The sequence below is a fragment of the Podarcis muralis genome, chromosome 12 (genome assembly GCF_964188315.1).
Source record: "Podarcis muralis chromosome 12, rPodMur119.hap1.1, whole genome shotgun sequence".
Taxonomy (NCBI): domain Eukaryota; kingdom Metazoa; phylum Chordata; class Lepidosauria; order Squamata; family Lacertidae; genus Podarcis; species Podarcis muralis.
In genome coordinates this window covers 33,351,093-33,377,190 of record NC_135666.1, presented here as the reverse complement: position 1 = coordinate 33,377,190, position 26,098 = coordinate 33,351,093, and the positions used below count along the sequence as shown (strand labels likewise).

The following is a 26,098-nucleotide window of genomic DNA, read 5'->3' as shown; positions in this document are numbered from 1 at the left end:
CTACTCTAGGCAGCTTCCAACCAAATATAAAACCACAGTAAAACATCAAACATTAAAAAAAACCCTATACAGAGCTGCTGTATATCTGATCTTCTAAAAGTCAGATACTTGATTGTGCCCTTTACATCTGATGGTTGCAGTGGCGTAGCGTGGGTTGTCAGCACCCGGGGCAAGGCAAGTAATTTGCGCCCCCTAACCCATGGATTTGCGCCCCCTAACCCTAACCCCCAGATGTTGCGCCCGGTGTGGCCGGCCCCCCTGCACCCCCCACGCTACGCCACTGGATGGATGTCAAGGAAATCTTAGGCAATGTATAGAATTTGTATATTCATAACTGTCAGTAAAGTTGTCGTATTCAATGGCTCTGATCTTAAGACTAGGGCTCAACTAATTGGCAAACCTACAGATGAACTGCAACATTTGAACCTGCAAATGGAAGTGCATATGGCTGAATTCTCTTCCATACTCCCCTCTAGTTAGAAAACTAGCAAGTTCTATCTTCGTCTCCACCCACCCATCCATTACATGCCACTTTCTTCTTGGAGGAAGGAGCATTCAATCTGTCAGCCCAAATGCACAGCAGCATGCCTTTGGGCTCATGATAGTATTTGGAGATAAAGCTGTGCCATATTATCCTCTGAATTTACAGGGAAAGGGTGAATAAAGTCTCCCCCAAAAGCCATTAAGAGATATCTCTTCTGGTCTGTTAACTATATACTTGATAAAAATGGCAGAAAGGCTTTTATTCTCCTATATGCAGATGTTAATCACCAACAGTGGTCAGCTCACTTACTGCCCCCGGAGTCATAATCAAGCTCCCTAAACAGCTACTCTGTTTCCTAGCTTTTCAACCCCCAGAGATTGTGAGCTTAGGAAATTAAAGCCTCTCCAAACTTGGCAAGTAGGCATTAAAAAAAAAGGGTGCATGCTGCCAAGTTTATTTTTCATTTGAAAGCGTCTCAACCTAAACCTATATGCAGATCAGGAATCTGGCTTACAGCAAACCATGGTCAACTGCTCAATAACCCAACTTCAAACCATAGGCTTGTTTAACTAACAGATGATTTTTATAGCTTTAAATATCACCCCTTCATTGTTGTTGTTGTTTAGTCGTTTAGTCGTGTCCGACTCTTCGTGACCCCATGGACCAGAGCACGCCAGGCACCTCTGTCCTCCACTACCTCCCGCAGTTTGGTCAAACTCATGCTGGTAACCTCGAAAACACTATCCAACCATCTCGTCCTCTGTCGCCCCCTTCTCCTTGTGCCCTCCATCTTTCCCAGCATCAGTGTCTTCTCCAGGGAGTCTTCTCTTCTCATGAGGTGGCCAAAGTACTGGCCACCTCATGAGAAGAGAAAGTACACCCCTTCATAGTATGCATTAAGTGCTAAAATGGTAACGTAACTGGATTTTTTTTTCCTGCTTGAAATGATTTTAATTGATATTTAAAACGCAACAATACCAAGAGCAGCAAAAGAAATGTGTGGGGTTTTTGGTGTTTTTTTTTAAGAGAGAACTGTTGGAGAAAAGCCACATTTATCGAAACTTAATTGTCAGTCTCTCTGGCCTTTTTTCTGGATTGCTGCCAAGGCGTTTCTCTTCGCAGGTGGGCATCTTCTCCCAGTCAACAGTGGCGAACTCCATGACAGATCGCCTCATGGCCCTCACAAGTACAGCATGTTCTGGGTTTTCATACGGAATCCTTCCAAAGAACCAAACAAAAAGCAGCAGGGGGAGGGGGGGAGAAAGTAAATGACCAGAATTTTTTTTTCTTTTGCAATGAGAAAACTAAAGTTTAAACGTGAATGGATTTGATACTAATATGGCACCCAATGCATAGTAAATATTTTTTATGGTTTACCGTATTTTTCACTCCATAAGATGCACCTGACCATAAGACACACCTAGTTTTTAGAGGGGGAATGCAAGAGAGAAAAAAATTCTTTAAAGGGAGTTCTGAGAAGAGCCTGTATGCATCCCAGGCTCTGCTCAGCGCTCCCTTTCATGAGCCGCGTGGAGCGTGTCTGTGTGGCGCTTGCAGGCTTTTCCCCAAGGAGGGAGAAGGGACTGACGGGCTGCCCTTCTCCCTCCTCAGGGAAAAGCCCCCAAGAGCCACACACACTCTCCACGCAGCTCTTTAAAGGGAGCGCTGAGCAGAGCCTCCCGCCTGCATTCGCTCCATAAGACGCAGGCACATTTCCCCTTACTTTTTAGGAGGGAAAAAGTGTGTCTTATGGAGCGAAAAATACGGTGCAAAAATTTTGTACCTCTTAGTCAAGAAGTAAAGCAAAGTCAGGGGAAACAGAATGGGGGTGATTTCACTACCAATATTTATCTGCAGTCCACCCCCACTTCACAGCTGAGCAACAAGACTCTGATTCTGTGCCCCACACTTTCCGCACAACTCAGCTGTTTCCTTACTGCTCATCTGTGTGGGTGGAGGAATGGCTTACAGGTGGGGCTGAGGTACATGTGAATCCACTCCTCAAGGGCATGTACTCTCAAAATGAATGGATGTGGGGTTTTACGGGGGTGGGGGAGATAACCACCCACATCTACCTCTTCACACACACAGAAACATTTATGGATGGAAGGAATCTTGTGTGGAGCCCCATAGTGAATGAGGAGCAAACATGAATCTACAGCCCCCCAACCTCTGCTTAGCCCATGACAAGTGGGGAGGGGAGGGAGATGAGACTACAGCAATGCCCCCTTTCCCCTGCTGATCAGCAAGAGGGGATTTCACAATTTGCATAAAATTAGAAAGCGGGCTGCAAGCAACAATTTGTCCGCTTCTGATCTAGAGACAGAAATAAAACAGCATTTTCTTGGAGAGTGTTGCATATTGACCAGATAATGTTAAAAAATAATAATGCATTTGAGATGTGCTTATTCTACAAGGCCTGTTGGGAAAGGGGTGTTTTTAGTACTGACCACAATTCCCTTTTTCATTAGCAGATTATGTTCACCTTCTCCATGCACAGTAGCCGGTTACTACACACATGGGGGCAATGTGAATGGAGTGGCTGGCTAACCTGTATCTGCTAGCCAGGGATAACACTTCATGCATCTGATGAAGCGGGCATGATGTATTAGGGCAAAATAACTCTTTTGTTTTTAAGTTGCCGGTAGACTGGGAGCTTCGTATCTAAATATTAATGGATTAGAAATAAAGGAAAGGCAGATCTTGCTTACTTAACCAGGTGATTTCCAAACTCGCAACCTAAAACAAAGATTGGAAAAAGTTATTCAAGTCTGCGTAGCCCTTGACATGCAGAATACTGAACAGCTTCAGTCAATTCTAATTTCCATTAGATTCAAATGGCAAGTTTTGTAAGTTCGCAATTTGGCCTAAATGGTTCACTGAGTGAGATAGTTCTTTCTAGTTACTTGCTTAGCCTTATATACAGTTAACTTGTGACTGATTTCTGCCTGTGGACAAAATCATATTTGCTTCCCATTTGTCACCTGCTTCAACTACACATAACTAAGAAAAAGGCAGCAGCAGCTAGAGGTTTCTAAAGATTTTTGTGCACAGATTAGGAATCTTCAATGGCTGTCACTGGAATACAACTGAAAAGACTTGCCATAAAACTGGAAATCTATGACTTGGGGGCCAAATTTCGCCTGCCTGCTTGACACCTGACAACACGTGTCCATCAAGCTGGTGCTTGGGGAGTTCAGTTCTGCCTGGTTTGGGATGTGCAAGAGAGGTTGCTCACCCACCTAATCCCTGCAGGAAGCAGGATTGAACCTGCCCTCCAGCTGTTATATGTAGAGTTCAATCCTGCTTGCTCATTTGCTCCTAATGTGCCAAACATTGACTGCCAAAGGGGTAGGTGGGGGGAGTATCTGACCCACCAGTTGAAAAAGCTGCCCTATAAATGAGAAGGAAAGCAGCTATATGTATGCAGCACATGCCAAGCCCTTTTTATTTTCATGCTTTAAAATCTTAAAGACCAATATTAGATATCCGGAAAAGGGAAGTATAGCTGAATTATACAGTAAATACCCTGAGTAATTTAACGATTTTCTTCTTCTAAAAGATAACAGCTTTTACTGAGAAGCCTAGAGTGACAATGAGTGTAAATCACAGCAAGCCCTCAAAGAATCCCAAGTAGACTGCTAAAAAGCAAGGCAATTATATAATTATGAAAGTCATTTAATGTAAGGAGGCAATGGTTGTTCATCTGCATTATTATTATTATTATTTTTATTATTATTTTCTGAATCACTGTTAAATACCTGGAGGCAATCTTATCACTTTGGTTGGTGTTAGGCAAAATGATTGCTTGGGCAAAAACGGCTCATCGATTTTCTTCCCAAATCCTATAGAATGAAGCACGAGGGACCGTTCATGGTCATATATATGAACAGCTGATACTCTCTCTTTTGAAGTTACTTCTGTAACATAGGAATAGATGGCATTATCTGGAGCTCAAACAGCGGCTGACATACTATATTTCTTTATTCTTTAGGTGGGTGACAGCCTAGTACTAAGGGATGTTGCGACTTGTGTGATTTACAGATAGTAGAAGCTTAATGTTTCTAGAGAGGCAGGCTTCTGGTCACAGTCAAGAGAGCTCTTTTAGGTGCACCCATGGGTTACCTCTGCTCCCTGTGGAGCTTTTTGACACACACACACCCGAGCTACAGTCTCCTCTGATATATTCCAAACTGCTTTTCAAACTTCCTTCTGTCGCTTACAATTGATTTGGTTATGGGAATTGAGAGGACTTCCTACTGCTAGTATGTGAAAGGTGTTAAATAATAGGCTCCATAGTCCACCAGTTTTAGTAAGCATTACACAGGGCTTCTTCCATGAAATTAATTAACTTTGCAAATTAATTTAGCAATGCCAGCTACCTGTGTTTTCAGCACTGCTTTGTGAATGGCTGCTATGCTTACCTTACAAACATTTAAATATTTCTGTAATGGTTGGTCTGTACTTTTTGCATTTCGCTGCCTTCTGATCTCACTGTTTACGTTCACACACAACTGCATCCATCAACAGAGGATAATAAATCCTTCATGCAACAGATGCATGCAATAATAATAATAATTGTACCCTACTCATCTGACTGGGTTGCCCTGCCACCCTGGGTGGCTTCCAAATATATAAAAACAAAATAAAACATTAAACATTAAAAATCTTCCCAATACAGCACTATCTTCAGATGTCTTCTAAAGTTTGTATAGTTACACATCTCCTTGACATCTGATGGGAGAGCAAATAATAATCATGATAAATCTTTGTGTCTTTAAGGAGCAATAAAATGTTGTTGCTTGTGTGGTAATAGACGAGCAAAGACAACTCCCCTGGAAACTGAAATAAATAAGCTGTTACAATTTCACGTAACCAGGCTATAGATGCACATTCATTTCCATGAAGGTTTTTTAAAAGCACAGTGGTACCTCGCAAGACGAATGCCTCGCAAGACGAATGCCTCGCAAGACGAAAGGGTTTTTTGTTTTTTGAGCTGCTTCGCAAGACGATTTTCCCTATGGGCTTGCTTCGCAAGACGGAAACGTCTTGCAAGTTTGTTTCCTTTTTCTTAACACCGTTAATACAGTTGCAACTTGACTTCGAGGAGCAACTCATAGCACGCAGTGTGGTAGCCTTTTTTGAGGTTTTTAAAGACTTTGGTGATTTTTGAAGCTTTTCCAAAACTTTCCCGACACCGTGCTTCGCAAGACGAAAAAAATCGCAAGACGACAAAACTCGCAGAACGAATTAATTTCGTCTTGCGAGGCACCACTGTAGGGCCAGATAATTCTATTAAAGATGAATGATGTCTTGCAATGTATCCACCCAATACTAACAATTATTGTAAGTAATCTTACAAAATTGATGGCTGCTGAGTAAGGGCAGCCACAAATGTATTGCTTCTTGTTCAGATATAAAAGCATTAAGTGATTCCTTCATGTCTATTAAGAAAGCGGGGGAGAAACAGTTTCTACCTTTTCTGTCAAACAATGTTAATGAAGGAATGTGGTATATTACGTACAGATGGTATCTGCGATCATGAGACATGGGGTTATTAAACAGGTCTGCAGGAGTTGAAACAAAGAGAACAATGGTCAGAAAATGACTGAGCAAAGACTTGGCAACCTCCTCCATATTTCAGTAGATACTATACAGACATAATCAACCAGTTTGTATTCACAAAGCACCTCCTTCCTGAACGTTGTGGTCCATTGTGAGGTGCATGAAAAAAGATCTGTAACAAATGCCTTTTTTGCCACTTGTTATGAGTCTTTGAAGTTCTTGTTTGTTCTTTATGATTAACCAGCAAGATTCTGATACTCGGATCAAGTTTCCCATCATGTATTGCACCAATGCATCTCGCCCTCCCAGAGAAGCCCCAGCAAATCCCAAACATATCTAGAAGACAGAGATGATAACTGTAAAAGACTTTCCACTTCTCCATTCCTGACTGAGAGCTGTTGTGACTGGTCTGGCCATTCACAAGAGTCCTCATCAGACTTCAGTGAACGCAAAAGCATTCAGAAAATCAAACTGCTCTCATTTTAATCTTCCTTTTCGTGTGTGACAGCTGAGCTTTGACTAAGGCACCATTCCATTTTGTCTGTCTATATCAGCACAACACATTTAATTTAGTTCCTATTTATATATATAAAAAACCCAACGTGATTCGCTGGCACATCATAGTTGACGGTCGTTCTTTGGTGGGGAAATAGGAACCTTTCTTTTTACAGTGAGCGTACAATGGGAACCAGCATTAGTTGGTTCCAGAATTCTTTGTCTTCAACATGTAAAAAAAGGATTCTGGATGACCCAATCCAAATCCTCTGTATTTACAGAGTTGCACAAAGAGCAGATTACACAAATAACCAGTATCCTGGCCAAAGGGGCAATTCACATCTTTTTATGCAGATTGCTGGTTATCATTCCATTAGAAAAAGTGACTAGCAGGAATTAGGTGATTTTATCAAAATCATTGGTCTTGCAGCTCAAATGCTTCAGAATTCAATGCAGGTAAATCATCTGTGTGGGACGTGGGTGGCGCTGTGGGTTAAACCACAGAGCCTAGGGCTTGCCGATCAGAAGGTCAGCGGTTTGAATCCCCGCGACGGGGTGAGCTCCCATTGCTTGGTCCCTGCTCTTGCCAACCTAGCAGTTCGAAAGCCTGTCAAAGTGCAAGTAGATAAATAGGTACCACTCCGGCAGGAAGGTAAATGGCGTTTCCTCTGGTTCACCAGAAGCGGCTTAGTCATGCTGGCCACATGACCCGAGGCTGTACGCTTGGTCCCTCGACCAATAAAGCAAGATGAGCACCGCAACCCCAGAGTCATCCGTGACTGGACCTCGTGGTCAGGGGTCCCTTTACCTTTACCTTTAAGTCATCTGCAGTCTCCTCCATATCCTAAACTCATTACATAATTATCTTATGTGATTCTCTATTGCTGCATTGCACACCAATGGCTTTCTCAGTATAAAAGAAATGCTGATAAGTGTGTAATACCAGCAGAATACTGCAGGCCATGACATTTCCCTTGTAGAGTATAGATTTACTTCAAAGCACATGAAATGGCCACCGTCTCTCTCTAAGCACACAATGGTCTTTGCTTTCAGCCTACTCAGATTAAAGAGCTTTCCATCTGTTCAATATATGATTTCTACTCCAGTGGGGAGTTTCCCTTTGACGAAGTGTAGGATCATTGCGATGAAACTAATAAATAGAATTGGGGAGATAACACAACCCTATTTAACACCTGATCCCACACTGAATGGTGCACTTTGAGAGCCATTGTTATCTGTGATTGTTGCTGTCATATTATCATGGAGGAGACGAAGGATGTTCACAAATTTATCTGGGCAGCCAATTTTCAAAAGGACAGTCCATGGGGCATTATGATTTGCATTGTCCAATGCCTTAGTTAGGTCGATATACAGGGGTTGGTTTTGCTCTCTGCATTTTTCTTGAAGCTGTCGAGCAGTGAAAATCATGTCCACTGTCCCCCTAGAAGGTCAAAAACCATTTTTGGATTCAGAAAGGGCAGCCTCTGATATTGGTAGGAGACAGTTTGCTAAGATGCTTGCAAGAATTTTGCCGTCCGCAGCTAATAAAGAGATGCCTTGATAGTTTCTTCAATCCGTTCTATCACCTTTTTAAAAGATATATACAGGTGTATATTTATATATACACCTGTACTCATCAATAATCTCACAGCTCTATTTTGGGCCAGCTGGACTTTCCAGGCTATTTTCAAAGGCAGCATCACATATAACACAGTACAGTTATCTAAGCAGGAGATTATCGAAGCTTAGATAACTGCTGCAAGCTTATCTCTACCCAGATAGGGTCGTAATTGGTATATCCAATGAAACAGAAATAACACACTCTCTGCCTCTGAGGCTAACCTGTGTAGGATCATGGAGCATCCTCAAACTGCAAACTTTCTCCATTAGAAGAAGTGCAACCCCATTCAAAACAGGTTGAAGATTATTTAATTACGCAGACAAATCACCCACAAAGTAAATGCTAGCACAGTCCTTCTTCTGGCCACATGGGGAGGACGAGAGGGAAGGAGGAAGGGTGAAAGCACAAGATTTTGCTGAAGCTTGTTTCTACTCACACACATAGCGCTAAACCATGTTTTAATATTAATTGTGAACCAGCTCATTAGGCTACTCCATTTTTCTCATGGCAGAGAGGAGAAGCTTTAAAACACTGCCGGAGAAGAAACTCAGTACTGAGGCATATTAGTGCCTTGTGCTTCGGGAAGACACTTTTAGTATATCAGTGATTTCTTTTAATAATGACAATATCTGGATAAAAAACGTAATCTATCTTTTTTTCTGGCCATATCCTGAAAAATCTCATTCATCTATTTTGGTGACTTCTTTCCTCGCTCAAAAAATAAATTATGGTAATCGATTGCATGCAAAGAACCACTAGATGGCAGTAGTAGAAAGAACACTACTTTTATGGCTATGAAGTAGAGATTTAAGCATCTCTATAGAAATTATCTCATCACTTTGAATAGTGTACAGAGCCTTAAACCTCCGTATGCAAGAATATCAGAAGGCCTTTATACAAATCTATGGAGTAACTGCAGTCGAAATGCTGTCTAAAGTGTTGGTCGCCGCACCTTGAAAAAGGAGGTTATAGAGCTGGAAAAGGGGGACAGTCAAAATGATCAATGGGGCAAGTCCTCTTTGAGGAAAGTTTACAACATTGGAGGCTTTTCATTCAGGAAAAAAGCAAGTAAGAAAGGGACATGGTAGAGGCGTGCATAATTTGGAGAAATTATACAACCTTCTCCCCTCTCATAATATCAGACAAGAGGAAATACTTCACTCAGCATATTATTGAACCATGGATTTTTTACCACTGTGTTGGCTGCCATCTTGGATGCCTTTAAAACATGGGTAGGCAAACTAAGGCCCAGAGGCCGAATCTGGCCCAATCGCCTTCCAAATCCGGCCCGCGGACGGTTCGGGAATCAGCGTGTTTTTACATGAGTAAAATGTGTCCTTTTATTTAAAATGCATCCCTGGGTTATTTGTGGGGCCTGCCTGGTGTTTCTACATGAGCAGAATGTGTGCTTTTGTTTAAAATGCATCCCTGGGTTATTTGTGGGGCCTGCCTGGTGTTTCTACATGAGCAGAATGTGTGCTTTTGTTTAAAATGCATCTCTGGATTATTTGTGGGGCATAGGAATTTGTTCATTTCTTTTCTTCCAAAATATAGTCCGGCACCACACAAGGTCTGAGGGACAGTGGACCAACCCCCTGCTAAAAAAAGTTTGCTGACCCCTGCTTTAAAAATTATCACAGGCCTCTGAATGCCATTTGCCAAGGACAATCAAGAAGGACACTGACAAACTGGAACGTGTCCAGAGGAGGGCAACCAAAATGGTCAAAGGCCTGGAAACAATGCCTTATGAGGAACGGCTAAGGGAGCTGGGCATGTTTAGCCTGGAGAAGAGGAGGTTAAGGGGTGATATGATAGCCATGTTCAAATATATAAAAGGATGTCATATAGAGGAGGGAGAAAGGTTGTTTTCTGCTGCTCCAGAGAAGCGGACACGGAGCAATGGATCCAAACTACAAGAAAGAAGATTCCACCTAAACATTAGGAAGAACTTCCTGACAGTAAGAGCTGTTCGACAGTGGAATTTGCTGCCAAGGAGTGTGGTGGAGTCTCCTTCTTTGGAGGTCTTAAAGCAGAGGCTTGACAACCATATGTCAGGAGTGCTCTGATGGTGTTTCCTGCTTGGCAGGGGGTTGGACTCGATGGCCCTTGTGGTCTATTCCAACTCTATGATTCTATGAATGAGAAGGGGGCGCTGTTGTGCTCCTCTCCTGCTAGTGACCCTCTCAAAGGCATCAAGTTGGCCACTGTGAGAATGGAAAGCTGGAATGGAAAGGTCTTTGGCATAGGAGCCAACACTGAAGGGCCAAGGTCCCTTTGCCACACACCCCCAATAACATTTTGAGGCCCCCCTCCCCCCAAAAGTTGACATTGTTGCCATTAAGTACACAAGGAGAAATGTGACTGGGCCATTAAAGAACAATTGACCGTGCAGATGCTGTCCTCCCTCCCCCAGATGTGTGTTAGTTAGCAGAAGACAAAAGCAAAGATGAGAGGGGGAGGTTGCCAGGGTAACCGTGGGGCGCGATGTCACCACAGGAAGAGAGGGTGTCCTTTTGCAACAGGTTTTTGGAGCAGGGGTTTCTGGGAAGAAGGAGAAGGAAATGGACAGAACGCCATGTGGGACTGAAGGACAGCATCCCCCTCTCAGGATATAATTGCTGTGAGCTCTCCCTCCATAAAACTCAGGCGTAAACATGTGTCAATAAACTGTATTTCTAAGATATTACAGCATCATTTCCCCCAAGGAAACACAAACCCTGGTTAAGTGCCAAGACCCCTGGAATCCCTTGCTACCACTCGGCAGACATTGGGGTGGCCTATAACAATATTAAATACCTCTATTAATTACTTTACCGAGGCATTAAATTAGTTCCTGCTTCTTAAAAGTTCTGAAAGCCCTGGTATGATCTATGAGCACATTCCTTTAGGGAGGGGAAAAAAACCTGAGAAAGATTGCTTACACTTTCACTTTCAACAGGTTAACAGTTTATAATCCTGCTTCCCTGAAGGCGATTTGAATGCAGCAACGCTTAGTGGCGCCAGCACCGTCTTGTTTATCTTAATATGAAATTTCAGAGTCTCAAGCATTTTCATCTACCCCTTGCTCTGTCAGTAACGTAAAATAAAACAAATGCAGACACTAGTTAAAACTGATACTGGTATGTTTAATTAGAGAATCTTATTTGCTCAGCAAAAAGCATTTCCAAAAAAAAAAAAAAAGGCTAATATATCTTATTCAACCCTTTTCCTCAAAACTATCTGTTTTCTACTAAATATATGTGTGGGTCCTATCAATGCTGTGCTGCATGGGGAGGAAAAAGAGAGAGAGAGAAAGGTAAATGATTACTTAAGGTCTGCAGATGCTGCATTCCTTGAAGCTCTTTCACAGTTTTCTCCAGGGTTTTCAGGTGATTGTTGTGAAGCATCAGGATTCGCAACACATGAATATGTTTCAGAGCACCTAAACAATTAATAAAATAATGCCTTACTTATTTTGTTTCTTCAGTTTGTTACATCTCCTTATCTTACCCAGTGACTTACAACCAAAAACCAAATGAACAAAAAACCCACAACCCCATATGGATACATTCGAACCAAAATACATTAAACATTAAAAAACATCCAACCCACTTCTAAAAGGTCACAGGTAGTTAAAAGGCTGAAAGTCTGGTTAGAAAGTAAAGTTTTTGAAGGGAGCCTAAAGATATCTAAGGCAAACCTCCCTCTGTAGAGCACTCCACAAACAGGGAGCCACCACAGAAAAGGCCCGTTCTCATGTTCCCTGTCTGGACCTGTCATGGAGGCGGCACATGAAGATGGGGTGAATTCATACGGAGTAAATTCATATGGGGACAGGCAATCCTTGAGGTATTGCGGTCCTGAGCTCTTTTAAAACTTTATAGGTCAAAACCAACAATTTTAATTGGGCCTGGAAGCTAATTGGCAGCCAGTGCAGTCAAGCCAGAATTGGTGTTATGTTTTCAAACCATCTTGTCCCAGTGAGAAACCTGGTCACTGAATTCTGCACTAGCTGAAGTTTCTGAACCATCTTCAGAGACAGTCCCACATATAACACATTGCGGTAATCTAACCTAGAGGCTATCAGAGCATAAACAACAGAAGTTCGGCTATCACTGTCCAGATAAAGGCGCAGCTGGTCCACTGATTGAATCTGATGGAAGGCACTCCACACCAGAAAAAGGCCCGGGCTCTGTACACGCTCCTTCAGTGGGAGTGTAACCCCATCAACCTCCCAGCCATCAGAGCTAGGGAGCCACCAACTAATAGGACCTCAGTTGATCTGAACTGAGCTTCAGTTTATTGACTATCATCTAATTCTTTACTGAGGCAAGACAACCGTTTAGCACATCCACTGTCTCACCTGCAGATGTAAAGGAGAAGTAGAGCTGTGTGTCACCAGCATATTGCCAACAACATGCTCCAAAACTCTGGATGACCTCACTCAGTGATTAAGCAGCATGAGGGATAAAATTGAGCCCTGAGAAACCCCACACTGAAGGCTCCACGGGGCCAAAGAACATTCCCCAAGCATCACCCTCTGGAAGCACCCTTTACAAAGTGTTGCCACCCACCTCCAACTCAGGCAACTGCTCCAGAAGGACACCATGGTCAATGGTATCAAAAGCTGCTGAGAGGTCAAGGAGAATTAAACAGGGACACATTTCCTCTCTCTCCTGACAAAGGTCATCATACAGGCTGACCAAAGTGGTTTCTGTGCCAAAACCACGGCTAAACCCTGATTGAAATTGATCTGGAAAATCAGTTTCCTCCAAGAGCACCTGGATCTGTTCCACAGCCACTCACCCAAGAACCTTATCCAAGAAGGGGAGATTGGCAACTGGCTGGGAATTATTTAGGTTTTCTGAATTCCAAAAACTAGAAAATAAGAGAGAAGCAGGGAAAGTACACTTAAGGGGAAATAACTCGCTTATCAATCACAGCTTTGATTTCATTGATTGCTTAATTGGCTATAAACACTGACAGTCAAGAGCAGCCAGGCTGGGTCATTTCACAGAAATTGCTTAGAAGGATACTTGCACATTTTGCTTCATAACTTTCATACACTCATAAAATCATAGAGTTGGAAGGGACCCCAAGCCCTCTTTCTAGAGACATTTTTCTGTTTTCATGAAGCATCACTCGTCTTATTTCCAGGACTTCTTGCAGTCTATTTCAACCAAATTTAACACATATACGCTCACAGGAATCACTCCTGGTTCAAAAGAGATTATGTTGACGCCATACCTGATATATCTCGGATTTCATTATTGTTGAGGTACAGTTCTGTCAAGCAGCAGTTATGCTTCAACATAGTTAGATTCTGAATCTGAATTATGAGAATTAGAACAATAGGTTCATGTGATTTTATTGGTGAAGAACTATACCTTATATACTATCTTTGTGGGTTTAAATAGGCCTGTGAAATATCCCATATAACAGACTAAAAGCATAACAGGCCCCAAAATGCACAGTATAGAAATGTTCTTTTCCTCTATATTAAGCATCTACCTATAACATGTTTTTGCATGTCATATGATTGCCATACTGTTGAAATTAGTGAATGTAACTAAGTTAGGTCCATTAATTTCAGTAGGTCTGCTCTTAGTAAAACTTCACTGAATGCCACACAGTGCGCTGAAACCTCAGCCATTTTACCCTCTTCATCCTTTGTCCTGAAGTGGCACAAACCACATACAGCTGGAAAAGGAGAGCTTCAGCAAAGGATATATAGTCTGCTAATACTTAATCTGCTACATATTATAAGTATTAATATTAGTATTAATTAAATTTATATTCTGACCTTCATCAAAAGACTACAGGGTGGTTTACATCACAGAATACAAATGTCAATACATAACCTAATATTTATACGATGTATAATTTATACAATGTAAAAATCAAAACAGTTATGTAAACACAGTAATAGTAGAATACAAATTCTCAGAAAATACAGAGTGTTAGAGCATTAAACAAGGATCAGGTGGAATGCACATTTTATTTACTAAATTTCTATCATGCCATTCCTCCCAAAGAAGTCTGAGGCACCTTTAACAATGGCTCGGTTCTCACAAACTGTGGAAGTGATAAGCTGGTCCCAGCACATGGGCTGAAGGGACAAGATGCAGCAAGCTTGCTGAACTTAGCCATGCTCAGTGACCTGTAAACCACCTTGAATTGCATTGTGGAAGTGGATAGATGTAATAAAATGTTTGCGTGTGTGAGTGAGAGCCCTCATAGACTTTCTGTATTCAATAAATGTGGTGTTCTTACCTTTCTCCCATCCAACAGTCTCATTCTTTTGCTTTAAAATATATATATAATATCCCTCTCTTACACTCTTTCTCCACCTCACAAGTCTTTCTGCATCCTATATTTCATGTTTAGGTTATCTTTCCCCTCCCCTTCCGCACTCCCTGATACTTTATGTCTATTCCTCCACCAGCAACAGCTCACAAGACTTCCACTCTCTCAGACTTCCAACTTTCCGCAGGTATGGGAAACAATCAACAGGTATTTGGAATCAACACAGGGGGTGCACAAGCAAGCAAGCATAGAGGTGGCCCTACATTGTACAGGCCTGAGCTGCACAAAGAAGCTGTCTGCTTGCTAGCATACTGAAAGATGCAAAACATTGTAATAATGGCAGCCTTTCAACATGGTTGACATTATATGGCATGTGATTACTCTTGGCCCAAGGCGATAAACCTGTATGTTCTCCCAAATAATATGGAATATTACAGTATCTTTGCCTAGCCTTAGAAATGTATGTATGTATTTACAGTCATACGTGAGCAGCCAGTGACAGAAGCTGTGGCTATTGTGTGACTTTCAAAAAGCCTTCCGTCTGCCTATTTATTCCTCTTGATTCATTGTTATAACATGTATTCATGTTTCTGCTTTTAAATGTGAATATATTCTGCCCTGAGAGTCCAAGGAGTGCACCCGTCCCGCTATAGAGGCTGCCTAAATGCACTCAATGTTCAGTCTCAAACGGGGGCACCAAATAGCTCTGAACTGCAAAGGATGGTGTTTGTGGCTCACCAGGGGTTTGGAGCAAATGGCTATGGGAAAATACCCAAGGGCTAATTGTCCCTGCCTCAGCAATACAGAAGCAGAGGAAGCTGCTGAAAGTATCTGACAAATGTCAGATCATTTGTCCCCAGAGTTCAGGATTGTTTGCACTGACCAGCAATTTCACATGGGAGTTTTTCCATCCCTTAGAGCCCTTTCTCCCAACCATATGGTGATACTTGTACAGTGGTACCTTGGTTCTCAAACGCCTTGGTACTCAAACAACTTGGAAATCAAACACTGCAAACCAAGAAGTAAGTGTTCCGGTTTGCGAACTTTTTTCAGAAGCCAAATGTGCTCCGTTTTGAGCGTTATGCTTCTGATTTGAGTGCCACACTTCCGTTTTGAGTGTTATGCTGAGGTCTGTCGGTTTTTGCTATTTCTTCTGCATTTTTGTTTTTGCGGTTCTTTTTGTTTTGTTTTTATGACTGTGTGGAACCCAGTTCAGCTACTGACTGATTGATTGATTGTGTGACTTCAGTACCGGTACATTGTTTATTGCTTTCATTTTATGGATCAGTGGTCTCGTTAGATAGTAAAATTCATGTTAAATTGCTGTTTTAGGGGTTGTTTTTAAAAGTCTGGAACGGATTCATCCAGTTTGAATTACTTTCTATGGGAAAGCATGCCTTGGTTTTGGAACGCTTTGGTTTTGGAATGGACTTCTGGAACGGATTAAGTTTGAGGACCAAGGTACCACTGTACTAGTACTAAACACACAGCCAAAATTTGATTCCATTGTGGCAGTTAGGTATATATTTAAATCTCTTTTCTTGAAATGAATGGGGTTGCATTTTAGTTTTGGACCCAGTCTATAAATTAAACAAATGCTAAGCTTTTTTTTTTTTTTAAAAAAAGCTACAAAATCCCCCATTACTTTTTATTGCCAAAACTAAAGTCAAAAGTGTAAAACATAATGTAAACTTTATATTTATTACCTTATTATTATTTAGCCACAAATGGCTTAATATCCGGAACTGTGATAAATCAGGGATTTCTTTTAATCCTCTGAAACAAAAGTTATATAACTTCAGTTGTTAATACCCACTTTGATATACTATTATGCATCAGAAATAAGCACTGAAGCAGTTATGTAATTCCATCAGTAACAGCTGCTTTTTGATTCAATGTGCTCACATACTGTTGGCAGTAAGCAATCCTCTTTTGTCAGAAAAGCATATACAGTACTGCTTATGAAGTAATACAGTGGTACCTCTAGTTATGAACTTAATTTGTTCTGGAGGTCTGTTCTTAACCTGAAACTATTCTTAACTAGAGGCGTGCTTTCACCGCCAGCACACGATTTCCATCCTCATTCTGGGGCAAAGTTCTCAACTCGAGGTAACTCTTCCAGGTTAGCGGAGTTTGTAACCTGAAGTGTCTGAAACCCGAGGCATTTGTAACTTGAGATACCACTGTATATGGAAATTCATTCGCACCCAGTGGTTGCTGAGCATCTCAAGTAGTAAATAAATGACTTTTGTTAAGTACCAACGGTTCTCAGTCTCCACAATTTTACCTCATATTTGGTGAGGAAAGCAAGTATCAGTGGCTGACTTCAGATGATCATGTATCAGCTTGGTTAGCAGCTTTGGAACAAGCCAAGATATAATATCATGGTTTAATATTCTGGCTTCTTCTGAAGCTGATAATCTGGGTCCTTTTGCTTGTTTTGGATGAAACAAAAACCGTGGTTAATTAGAGACTTAATGGTCTGAGTGATCACACTGCAAAGCAACTGAGTGTGTGGGGAAAATGTCCTCTTCAGGTGTGAGACGAGCAGCAAGGTTCCTTCTCTTATATGTTGGCATCACAATTACCATCACAGTAAGTTAGAGGGGCCTCTTTTGAAGCGGGGAGCTTCCTGTACTCATAAAAGCCCAGCCTCCTCCACCCATGACTGCTGTTGGTGAAAACAAAAGAAGCTGAGATCTTCCATGTACCTCAGATCTTCCTTGACACATTTGGCCCTAAGTGGTTATCTAAAAAGAAAAATATATCCATATATTGCAGCCATTTCTCAACGTTCTTTCTATTTGTCATGATCAATGTATATTAAAGATGGGGGGAAAGCTATGAACCATTTGGGGTGAGGAAATAGCTGGAGATGTATTGCTTCCCACCTAACAGGAACTAGATGATGTGGTGAATGAACACTTGTCTTCTATTTGGTCTGCTGCCAAGCCTAAAGAGCCTGTCTAACAATGGCAAAGGAAGTCTAGTGTGATTGGTTTGATCTCTCTAGAGAAAAAGAAAACCCGGAACAGATACTCTGCATGCTGCATTCTGTTACGGCACAGATTCTTGGCAATTTAGCCATGGCTTAAAGGACTCTTCACAAAACTTGACATACCTGGGCAAAATTCTCAATCCCATGAAGGTTTTATTTATAAAATGCTGGAGCTCTGCACAATGCACACACAACAATCACTTTTCCTTATTGACTTCTATCCACATGCAAGTTATCTCCTATTTCTCTCTCCAAAACTTTAAACTTATTTTTAATTGGCTTCATCCCCCCCCCCCACCGCCCCATATCTCCAGGCCTACCCTTTTGATGAACAGACTGCAGCCCTCAAACCACTTACTCTAGAGACATTCTACTGAAATAAATAGAACATATCTGGAGAAACTCATCTGAGGATTGCACCCAAAGGCATTACATTTCTTCCAAGGAGAGTTTAATTCCAATAATTTTTTTAACCTGCCTCTTTATGCAGGTCTTTCTAGTCTTTGCATGCCCTTTGGGCCTCCAGCATTCTTTTCCAATTTACAACTAAACTAATCAATTTCCTCAAGATGACAGCTTTCTCAGAAGCAGAATTTCCTGTGCTTCATTAACAGTACTGGAGGATTTTAATGCACAGACTTAAATATTTATTAGCTTTTTATAGCAGCTCCGCTCCAATCAACACAGCACAAGTCAGCCAGTTTAGAAGTAATGTTGCAAACTATGGCTTGGGAGGTGTGGAAACAACCATGCTCTGGTTATTTGGTCCTTTCTTCCCCTTGTATGGGCAGATACAATGAACTGCTTCCTGCTTAGCATATGCCTAAACTGCAAAGCAGAAGCAAATCATGGTGAGCAATTATGATTTGGAGGGAAACTACAAATCAGTTTGCTGGTTTGGATGTGCAAACTCTGGCCTAGATTCAACATTCTCTGACTGCTAGTGCAACCCCTACTGTGTTATGGTAAGGACGATAATAATGCCTGCGCAATATGCCAGCTTCTTGCGCCTTCTCTTGTGCAAACCATTCTGCTAGCACAATTTGTAATCACTAAGGGAATTCTGATATTTAGCCTTTTCTAAGATGAGACCTATGGGATGCGGGTGGCGTTGTGGTCTAAACCAGTATTTCCCAACCTTTTTTGGGCAAAGGCAAACTTCTTTCATGAAAAAAATCTCGAGGCACACCACCATTAGAAAATGTTAAAAAAATTAACTCTGTGCCTATATTGACTATATAAAAAGTACAGTGGTGCCTCGCAAGACGAAATTAATTCGTTCCGCAAGTCTCTTCGTCTTGCGAGTTTTTCGTCTTGCGATGCACGGTTTCCCATAGGAATGCATTGAAAATCAATTAATGCGTTCCTAGGGAAACCGCCTTCAGACCAGGTCCGGGGACAGTCTGTCCCCCGACCTCTTCTGAAGGCTGGGGGGGGGGGGGACAAGGGCTTTTCTTCCCACTGCCAGCCTTCAGAAGGCTGTTCTGAAGGCTGGCGGTGGGAAGAAAAGCCCTTCTTCCCACCTCCCGCCCCGCAAGCTCCGGGGACAGGAGGGCTTTGCTGCCGACCGCCAGCATTTTAAAAGCCCCTGCTGTCCCGGGGCGATTTTAAAATGCTGGCGGGCGGGAGCGAAGTCTCCGCTGCCCCGAGGAGATTTTAAAATGCTGGGGGTCGGCAGCGAACGCTTCGCTCCCGCCCGCCAGCATTTTAAGATTTTGCCCCCGCCTGCCTTCAGAAGAGGTCCAGGACCTCGTTCCGATGCCCGGCGGCGGGGTGCGAGGTTCCCGCCCCACCGCCCGGCATCGGGGCATCGTTCCGATGCCGGGCGGCGGGGGGAGAGGTTCCCGCCCCACCGCCCGGCATCGGGGCATCGTTCCGATGCCCGGCGGCGGTGGGAGAGGTTCCCGCCCCCCCGCCCCGCTTCGGAGCAGCGTTCCGAAGCGGGGCGGCTGGGGCAGGTGTTCCCGCCCCCCCGCCCCGCTTCGGAGCACCGGGAGAAGCGATCTCCCCGCAGCCCCTTGCTTCAAAAGAGGTCCGGGGGCAGCGGGGAAGAAGCGCTGCGCTTCCCGCTGCCCCCGGACCTCTTTTGAAGCAAGGGGCGGTGGGGAGAAGCGATCTCGGGCGCCGCGGCACGCAGGCGCACTGCTCGCTCCTCTTTCCGCGCAGGCGCCTTCTCTCGCTCTTTCGCCTCCTTTTCTTTCTCTCTCGATGGTCCGCCTACAAAGGAGCGAGGGAGGCGCCCGCCATGTTTGGATTTGCATCCAGCAGGAGATGCCGCCGCCGCCCCGCCTCTCCCGCCTCCCTCCCACGGCACACCAGGCAAGGTCTCATGGCACACTAGTGTGCCGCGGAACACCGGTTGGGAAACACTGGTCTAAACCACTGAAACTCTTGGGCTTGCCAATCGGAAGGTCGGCAGTTTGAATCCCCACAATGGGGGTGAGGTCCCATTGCTCGGTCCCAGCTCCTGCCCACCTAGCAGTTTGAAAGCACGTCAACGTGCAAGTAGATAAATAGGTACCACTCCGGCAGGAAGGTAAACGGCGTTTCTGTGTGCTTTTCTGGCTTTTCCAGAAGCGGCTTAGTCATGCTGGCCACATGACCTGGAAAAACTGTCTGCGGACAAATGTCAGCTCCCTCGGCCAGTAAAGCAAGATGAATGCTGCAACCCCAGAATCGTTCGTGACTGGACTTTACCTTTACCTTTTTTAAGATGGTCAGGGGTCCTTTACCTTTTATAAGATGAACGCTAGGGAATGTGCTGGCCTCACAAAATAAAGATTAAAGAATGAAATGGCAACTTACTGGTCCTGGAAACAAACTATTTTATTTTCACAGAACCAAAAAGAAATTCTGTTTTCTATTGCTTAAAGATTAATCAGTCTAAAAATTAATTCTTTTCAGCTGAGCCTAACAGAACAGTGCCTTAAATCAGCAAAAAAAGAAGAAGAATATATGGTACTTACTTTTCACCAAGATACAAATCGGTAACTTCATTATTTTTCTTATAGCCACATATTTTCAACTGTTTTCCTAAAGCCTGGAAACAAATTGTGTGTCAGAAACAATGCACATAATTAAACAAAATATATTCTTATATATAAAAAGAGAAATTGAATTCACAGGATCTCTTATGCTTAAATAATGCCTATGCTTAAATAAAAGAAAGAAAAAATACCTACAGCTATTACATTCCAGTTTTTATCCTCCTTACTTCATTTCGCTTCAGTACGTGCCTTACCACATATTTGTGGGGAAGACAGCACTGAATGCCTTGGGGCAACACTGGCTCCTGGAAGATAGAGGAAGAAACATAGATATGAGGATTGCTATATAGCTCTCAGCTATTAATTCTTTGTTTTTCGTGATTAGTCAGTCTAGAGTCATGGGAATTTGGAAGGGAAAAAAAGATTCACTCCTACAAATCATATATTCAAAGCATAGCTATAAGAGTATGGGGGTGGGGAGCCTTGTTACTAAACTCATGGCTGAACATGAGTTTAGGGCCAGTTCATATGATATCATTCTTAATTGGCTGGACGTTTTCTGCCAAAGTTTCTTATCAGACCAGACTGATGCAAGCATGATACTGTTTAAACCAGCTTTAGGATTCCTTGATGTGCTGAACTGCAGCTGGCAGGCAATCTTGCATCGACAGATTTAAACAAAACCAAGCAACACAGACGTTTAAGACACAGATGTAATCTGCAGTGCTGGCCCACCCATGAGGCAAGGTGCGGTGGCTCCCTTGGGCGGCAGGATCCACAGGGACAGCAGATCTGCCCTTTAAGGAAGGCATTGCCTGCTGCTGCCACAGGGGCAGCGATGGCTGTGGCGCGCTCCTCAGAGGCCTCAATTGCAGCCTTTTCAGAAGCCCCCACCCCAAGCTGCCTCTACAACACAGGAGGCACTGCTGGTCTCTTCCTCACCCCTGCCATGTCATGAAATTCAAGAAGAAGAAGAAGAAGAAGAAGAAGAAGAAGAAGAAGAAGAGGAGGAGGAGGAAGAGGAGGAGGATGGATTTGCTATCCCGCTTTATCACTACCATAAGGAGTCTCTTTTTTAATTTTAAAAGATTTATTGAAATAATTCAACATTAATACATTTATACATACATATTACGGATATACAAACAAACATACATTTCATACAATCCTTAAAAATATTTATACATACCCACACACAATCCTGCACATAATTCCTTTTCCCACCTCTGTCCCTCACCCCTCACCCCACCCTGTGTTAGACTTCCAATCTACTCAATTGCAATTTCTTTCTATTTCTATTACTTTCTTTCACACACTATTAAATCAACTTTCTACTTCTTTTTCTGTTACACATTGCTATCCATATTCTTTGGTATTTCAGTATTTATAACAGAACTTGTTTATTCTAATAGGAGTTCTACTACCCGAAGGAGTCTCAAAGAGGCTAACATTCTCCTTTCCTTTCCTTCCCCACAACAAACACTCTGTGAGGTGAGTGGGGCTGAGAGACTTCAAAGAAGCGTGACTGGCCCAAGGTCACCCAGCAGCTGCAGGTGGAGGAGCAGAGAAGCGAACCCGGTTCACCAGATTACGAGTCTACCACTCTTAACCACTACACCACACTGGCTCAAAATGCAGGAAGAAGCTGCTTTACCCTCAGTTGGACCATCCATCGCCTACCTCAGCAGCCTCTGCACTGATGCACCGTGGTTCCCCAGGCTTTCTCAAAGACCTCTCTCTCAGGCTTGACGGAGGGTGCATAATCTCCCCCTCTGCCAGCCAACCAACCTTCCCCTGGATGCTTCATTCACAAAGGAGGAGAAGCAGAATCCAGCTTGGCTGCCTCTAACTGACATTCTAACTCAACCTTCCTTAAAGACATGGCGGCAGCCTTCCACACTGGCCTCATTCAAACTGTCACACCTGAAACTCACTTCCGCCTCTTTTCCTTTCACTTTCCTCTGGCATGTTTGCATCAGGCCAGCAGGCGGATATGCTCTCCTACCTTGCGACCACACCTGCCAGCTGGCCTTATAGTTGCTCACTCGGGGGCCAGGCTCTCCACCTGGTTACCCCAGACTGGTGGAGATGAGGACCAGCCTGGCATTTATGGTGAACTCACAAAGCCTTGCCCACGGACATCGCGGTCTGTAGTGGATGAAGGAAAGGAGATACATGTGGAATTAGAAAAAGGGCGCATTTGTAACTGGGGTTATCTTTTCAAGTGGTCTATTGGTGGCATCCCTTTCCACACACCATATGAACACAAAGCTTCTCTGCACGGGGACAGACAGGTGCTGGGAGTCACTCACCTGCTCCCACTCTAGGCTCTTGTTGCAGCTTGAAACAGCCACCATTTTGGAACTGCACTTCCCAGCCAACTATCACAGCAAAGCCAGCCACTGAGAGGCAGGGAAAAGGGAGCAGCAATCATGGAGTGCTTGTGATGACCTGAGGGATGGAAGGGTGTTGTTGTTTTGTGGCTGGTATATCAATAGCTCCGACTGTCTTTCCTTCAGGGTGCTGAGCCAACCGTTGAAAAGCAAGTTCTAGTTGTCATATTCTTGGTCATATGTGTTTTGTTGTGTCCTCTGCATCAGATTTATTATTCACTGAATTTATATCTTGCCATTCCCCACCAGAGGAGTCCAGGGCAGCAAACAGATGCACAATTAACAAAAACTAAAACAAAGAAAAACACTCTAGAATAGTTAAACAGTTCTAAGAACAGTTACAAAGAAAAACAATTGCATTTCTACACAACTGCCTCAGTTCTCCATCCAGGCAAGCCAGAAGTATTACCAGAGTTCAAGGGCACATTTCAGCCAGGCAAAAACACTCGAACAGGGTATGAGGAAGGGCTGATGAAAAATGTGTCCTGGGGAGAATCCCAAGGGACAAATAAATCTGAGGAAAGTGGCATGGAATGAATTACTTATGTGCCTGTATCTCCTTGACCACATTCACACCATATATTTAAAGCACTATGATGCCACTATAAACAATTATGGCTTTCCCCAAAGAATTCTGGGAGCTGTAGTTTGTTGAGGGTGCTGAGAGTTGTTACTCACCTCAGAGAGTTACAATTCCCAGCATTCCCTGTGAAGAAGAGGGATTGCTTATTAGACCACTCTGGGAGTAATAGCTCTGGGAGTGGAATGGGGTCTCCTTACAACTCTCAGCACCCTTAACAAACTACAGCTCCCAGAATCCTTTGGGGGAAGCCATGGTTGCCTAAAGTGGTATCATGGTACTTTAAATGTATGGTATGAATGCAGCCCTTGTCTGTACCTCTGTAAAATAAATGATAAATGGATGGAGCTAAAAATAGTGTCATAGAAATTTAGTTTTCATGGGGATTTAGTATCCATGGTGCCTGTTTTATCAGCAGTTTTCTTTTAAGTATATAAACCATAGCACGTATATCAGTGTATCATGTTTCTTTTCCTTTTTTTAGTTACTAAAGAAGCTACATTAGGTAATTGGAGTGACACGGTCGTCCCATACACCAAGGAAGAACATATGTGACTTTGAAGCACAACTACACATAAAAACGGGGTATTTATTATAGGTCTCACACATGAAGGAAAAAAAGTTTAGACTAAAATGTGCCAAAACTCTCACTTTAGAACTCTATGGGGACAGATCAAATGATAAAAGAAAAGAATAGAAATAAAGTTTTCATTTCTTATAGGAAAATTACATCATCACTAACATTTCCAACAGCAGGATTAATCACTGAACAGCAGACTTCTAAATGGAGAAGATGCAGCTTTAGGCCTCTGGGAGCAGATGCCTCAGGCTTTGACTTTGAAGTCTTTTTTGACGACATTAAGATGCTTGCTGAAACTTGGGTGCGTAGTGAATGTGTTTCTATTTTCAGCATGGATCACTGCTTAGGTAGTCACACTAAAGACTAGCTCACCTTAAAAGTAAAGGTAAAGGTACCCCTGCCCATACGGGCCAGTCTTGCCAGACTCTGGGGTTGTGCGCCCATCTCACTCAAGAGGCCAGGGGCCAGCGCTGTCCGGAGACACTTCCGGGTCACGTGGCCAGCGTGACAAAGCTGCATCTGGCGAGCCAGCGCAGCACATGGAAACGCCGTTTACCTTCCCGCTAGAAAGCGGTCCCTATTTATCTACTTGCACCCGGGGGTGCTTTTGAACTGCTAGGTTGGCAGGCGCTGGGACCGAGCAACGGGAGCGCACCCTGTCGTGGGGATTCGAACCGCCGACCTTTCGATCGGCAAGTCCTAGGCGCTGAGGCTTTTACCCACAGCACCACCCGCATCCCACTAGCTCACCTTATAGCTCATCACCTTATAGCTCATCAAAACTAATTTTGGCTCTTCATCTTCAGTGTTGGGAGTATTGGCTCTTTGTCACCACTTGTACACATTATAGGGATAGGGCCTACTTTATTTTGTATAGTAGCTAACTCGCTCAGATTCACATATTACATTCATATATGAAATTGTAGATGAAACAATATTCAGAAGAGAAGCATAGCATGGGTTGCCAGTGCCCGGAGCAGGGCAAGTGTTGCCCTACCCTGGTGGATTGGGAAGCTGAGGTGCAGCCGTGTGCCGGGGGTCGCATGCGGAGCCCGTGAGGCACATGACTGCTGCCACTGCTGCTCCTGGTGGCGATGGTCACACGCCTTCTTGGCCTGTCTACTCTGCCAACTCAGGGGTGGGGTGTGCCCCTCTGCTTACCACGCTATGCCACTGATTCAGAAACTAGACTTGCACAATTAGTTTCCAGATTCATTGATGGACCAGGGAGCACATATTATCAACTTCTGAAGGAGCCATCAATGGCCTGAGAGAAATTTTGAGGCAGCCCATCCCTAACCTTCCCTATGGCTACTTAAGAAAACTCTATGTGTCTTGAGGAAATGCAGAAGGAAGGGAGCTCAGGCAAGGGAGGGCATCATGTCACCTCCTGAAGCAACATCAGTGAAGTACCCTCAGGCCTGAGACTGACTCTGCTCACTCTGGCTAGTCATGGAATCTTCTGGATAGGAAGGAGTAAGAGCAGGGCTTTCTGTTCCTACTGAGCCTTGCAACAAGGTTCTCCTGAGCTCTGGAATGTTCCTGTATCCTCCAGTCCTGATGATTGGTTTGTCTTTTGGTCCTGATTTGCTTATCAGTCCTGATTTCTGGCTTGTCTCTCAGACCTATATCTTGTTTTGTTCTCAGGCCACTGGGCCCGAGTACTTGCTTGACCCACAACTCCTGGTTCCTGACTCACCTTCTGGGATCCTGCTGAATGTGTGTTCTTGATGTTTTGCCACTTTCATATCACTTATGACTCTCAGTACCTCAAGGCAATATAATAATTTAACTTCCCTTCCTGCTCCCAGCAGAAAAATAATGCCACCCATTTTCATCAAACTTGAAAACTGGCATAAAGCACCCCTTCTCTGTCAACAGCTCGACATAAGTGGTTATTACATATTCTTTGCATTTGAGACCTTATTCTTGCTAACCCTTGTTGGGAAACAGAAAATGCCAGGTTAAGCACATTCTTCTTTAGCATTTCACTGTGAATCTGTTTCATGAGCTGGTTAAAAATCTAGTCCTTAAGCAGAGCTAAGTTAATAAGCAAGACTGCTGGCCCTAGAGATTTTGTGGCATGAAGTGATTTCAGCCAATTGGTCTG

The 26,098-nt window shown here is 43.4% G+C and overlaps 1 protein-coding gene across 1 annotated transcript; it reads right to left on the bottom strand.

The window, feature by feature from the left end:
- Positions 1-226: 226 nt before the first annotated feature.
- Positions 227-22,367, bottom strand: LRRC72 (leucine rich repeat containing 72). Its single transcript, XM_077936986.1, has 9 exons — positions 22,116-22,367; positions 20,415-20,488; positions 16,157-16,226; positions 13,392-13,473; positions 11,473-11,586; positions 5,962-6,051; positions 4,246-4,404; positions 3,196-3,223; positions 227-1,702 (listed from the first exon to the last, which is right to left on the bottom strand). Exons 1-9 carry the CDS (start codon positions 22,194-22,196, stop codon positions 1,537-1,539), a joined length of 864 nt encoding a protein of 287 aa, XP_077793112.1. The 5' UTR covers positions 22,197-22,367; the 3' UTR covers positions 227-1,536.
- Positions 22,368-26,098: the final 3,731 nt, after the last annotated feature.

What these genes read in the sequence shown, in the direction of transcription:
- LRRC72 (XM_077936986.1), bottom strand. Translation starts at nt 22,196, where the DNA reads ATGCACCCTCCGTCAAGCCTGAGAGAGAGGTCTTTGAGAAAGCCTGGG. An exon ending in TGTGGCTAAATAATAATAAG is followed by an intron (nt 13,474 to 16,156) that starts GTAATAAATATA and finishes CTCATAATTCAG; the next exon opens with ATTCAGAATCTAACTATGTT. An exon ending in GCAGCATCTGCAGACCTTAA is followed by an intron (nt 6,052 to 11,472) that starts GTAATCATTTAC and finishes CAACTCCTGCAG; the next exon opens with ACCTGTTTAATAACCCCATG.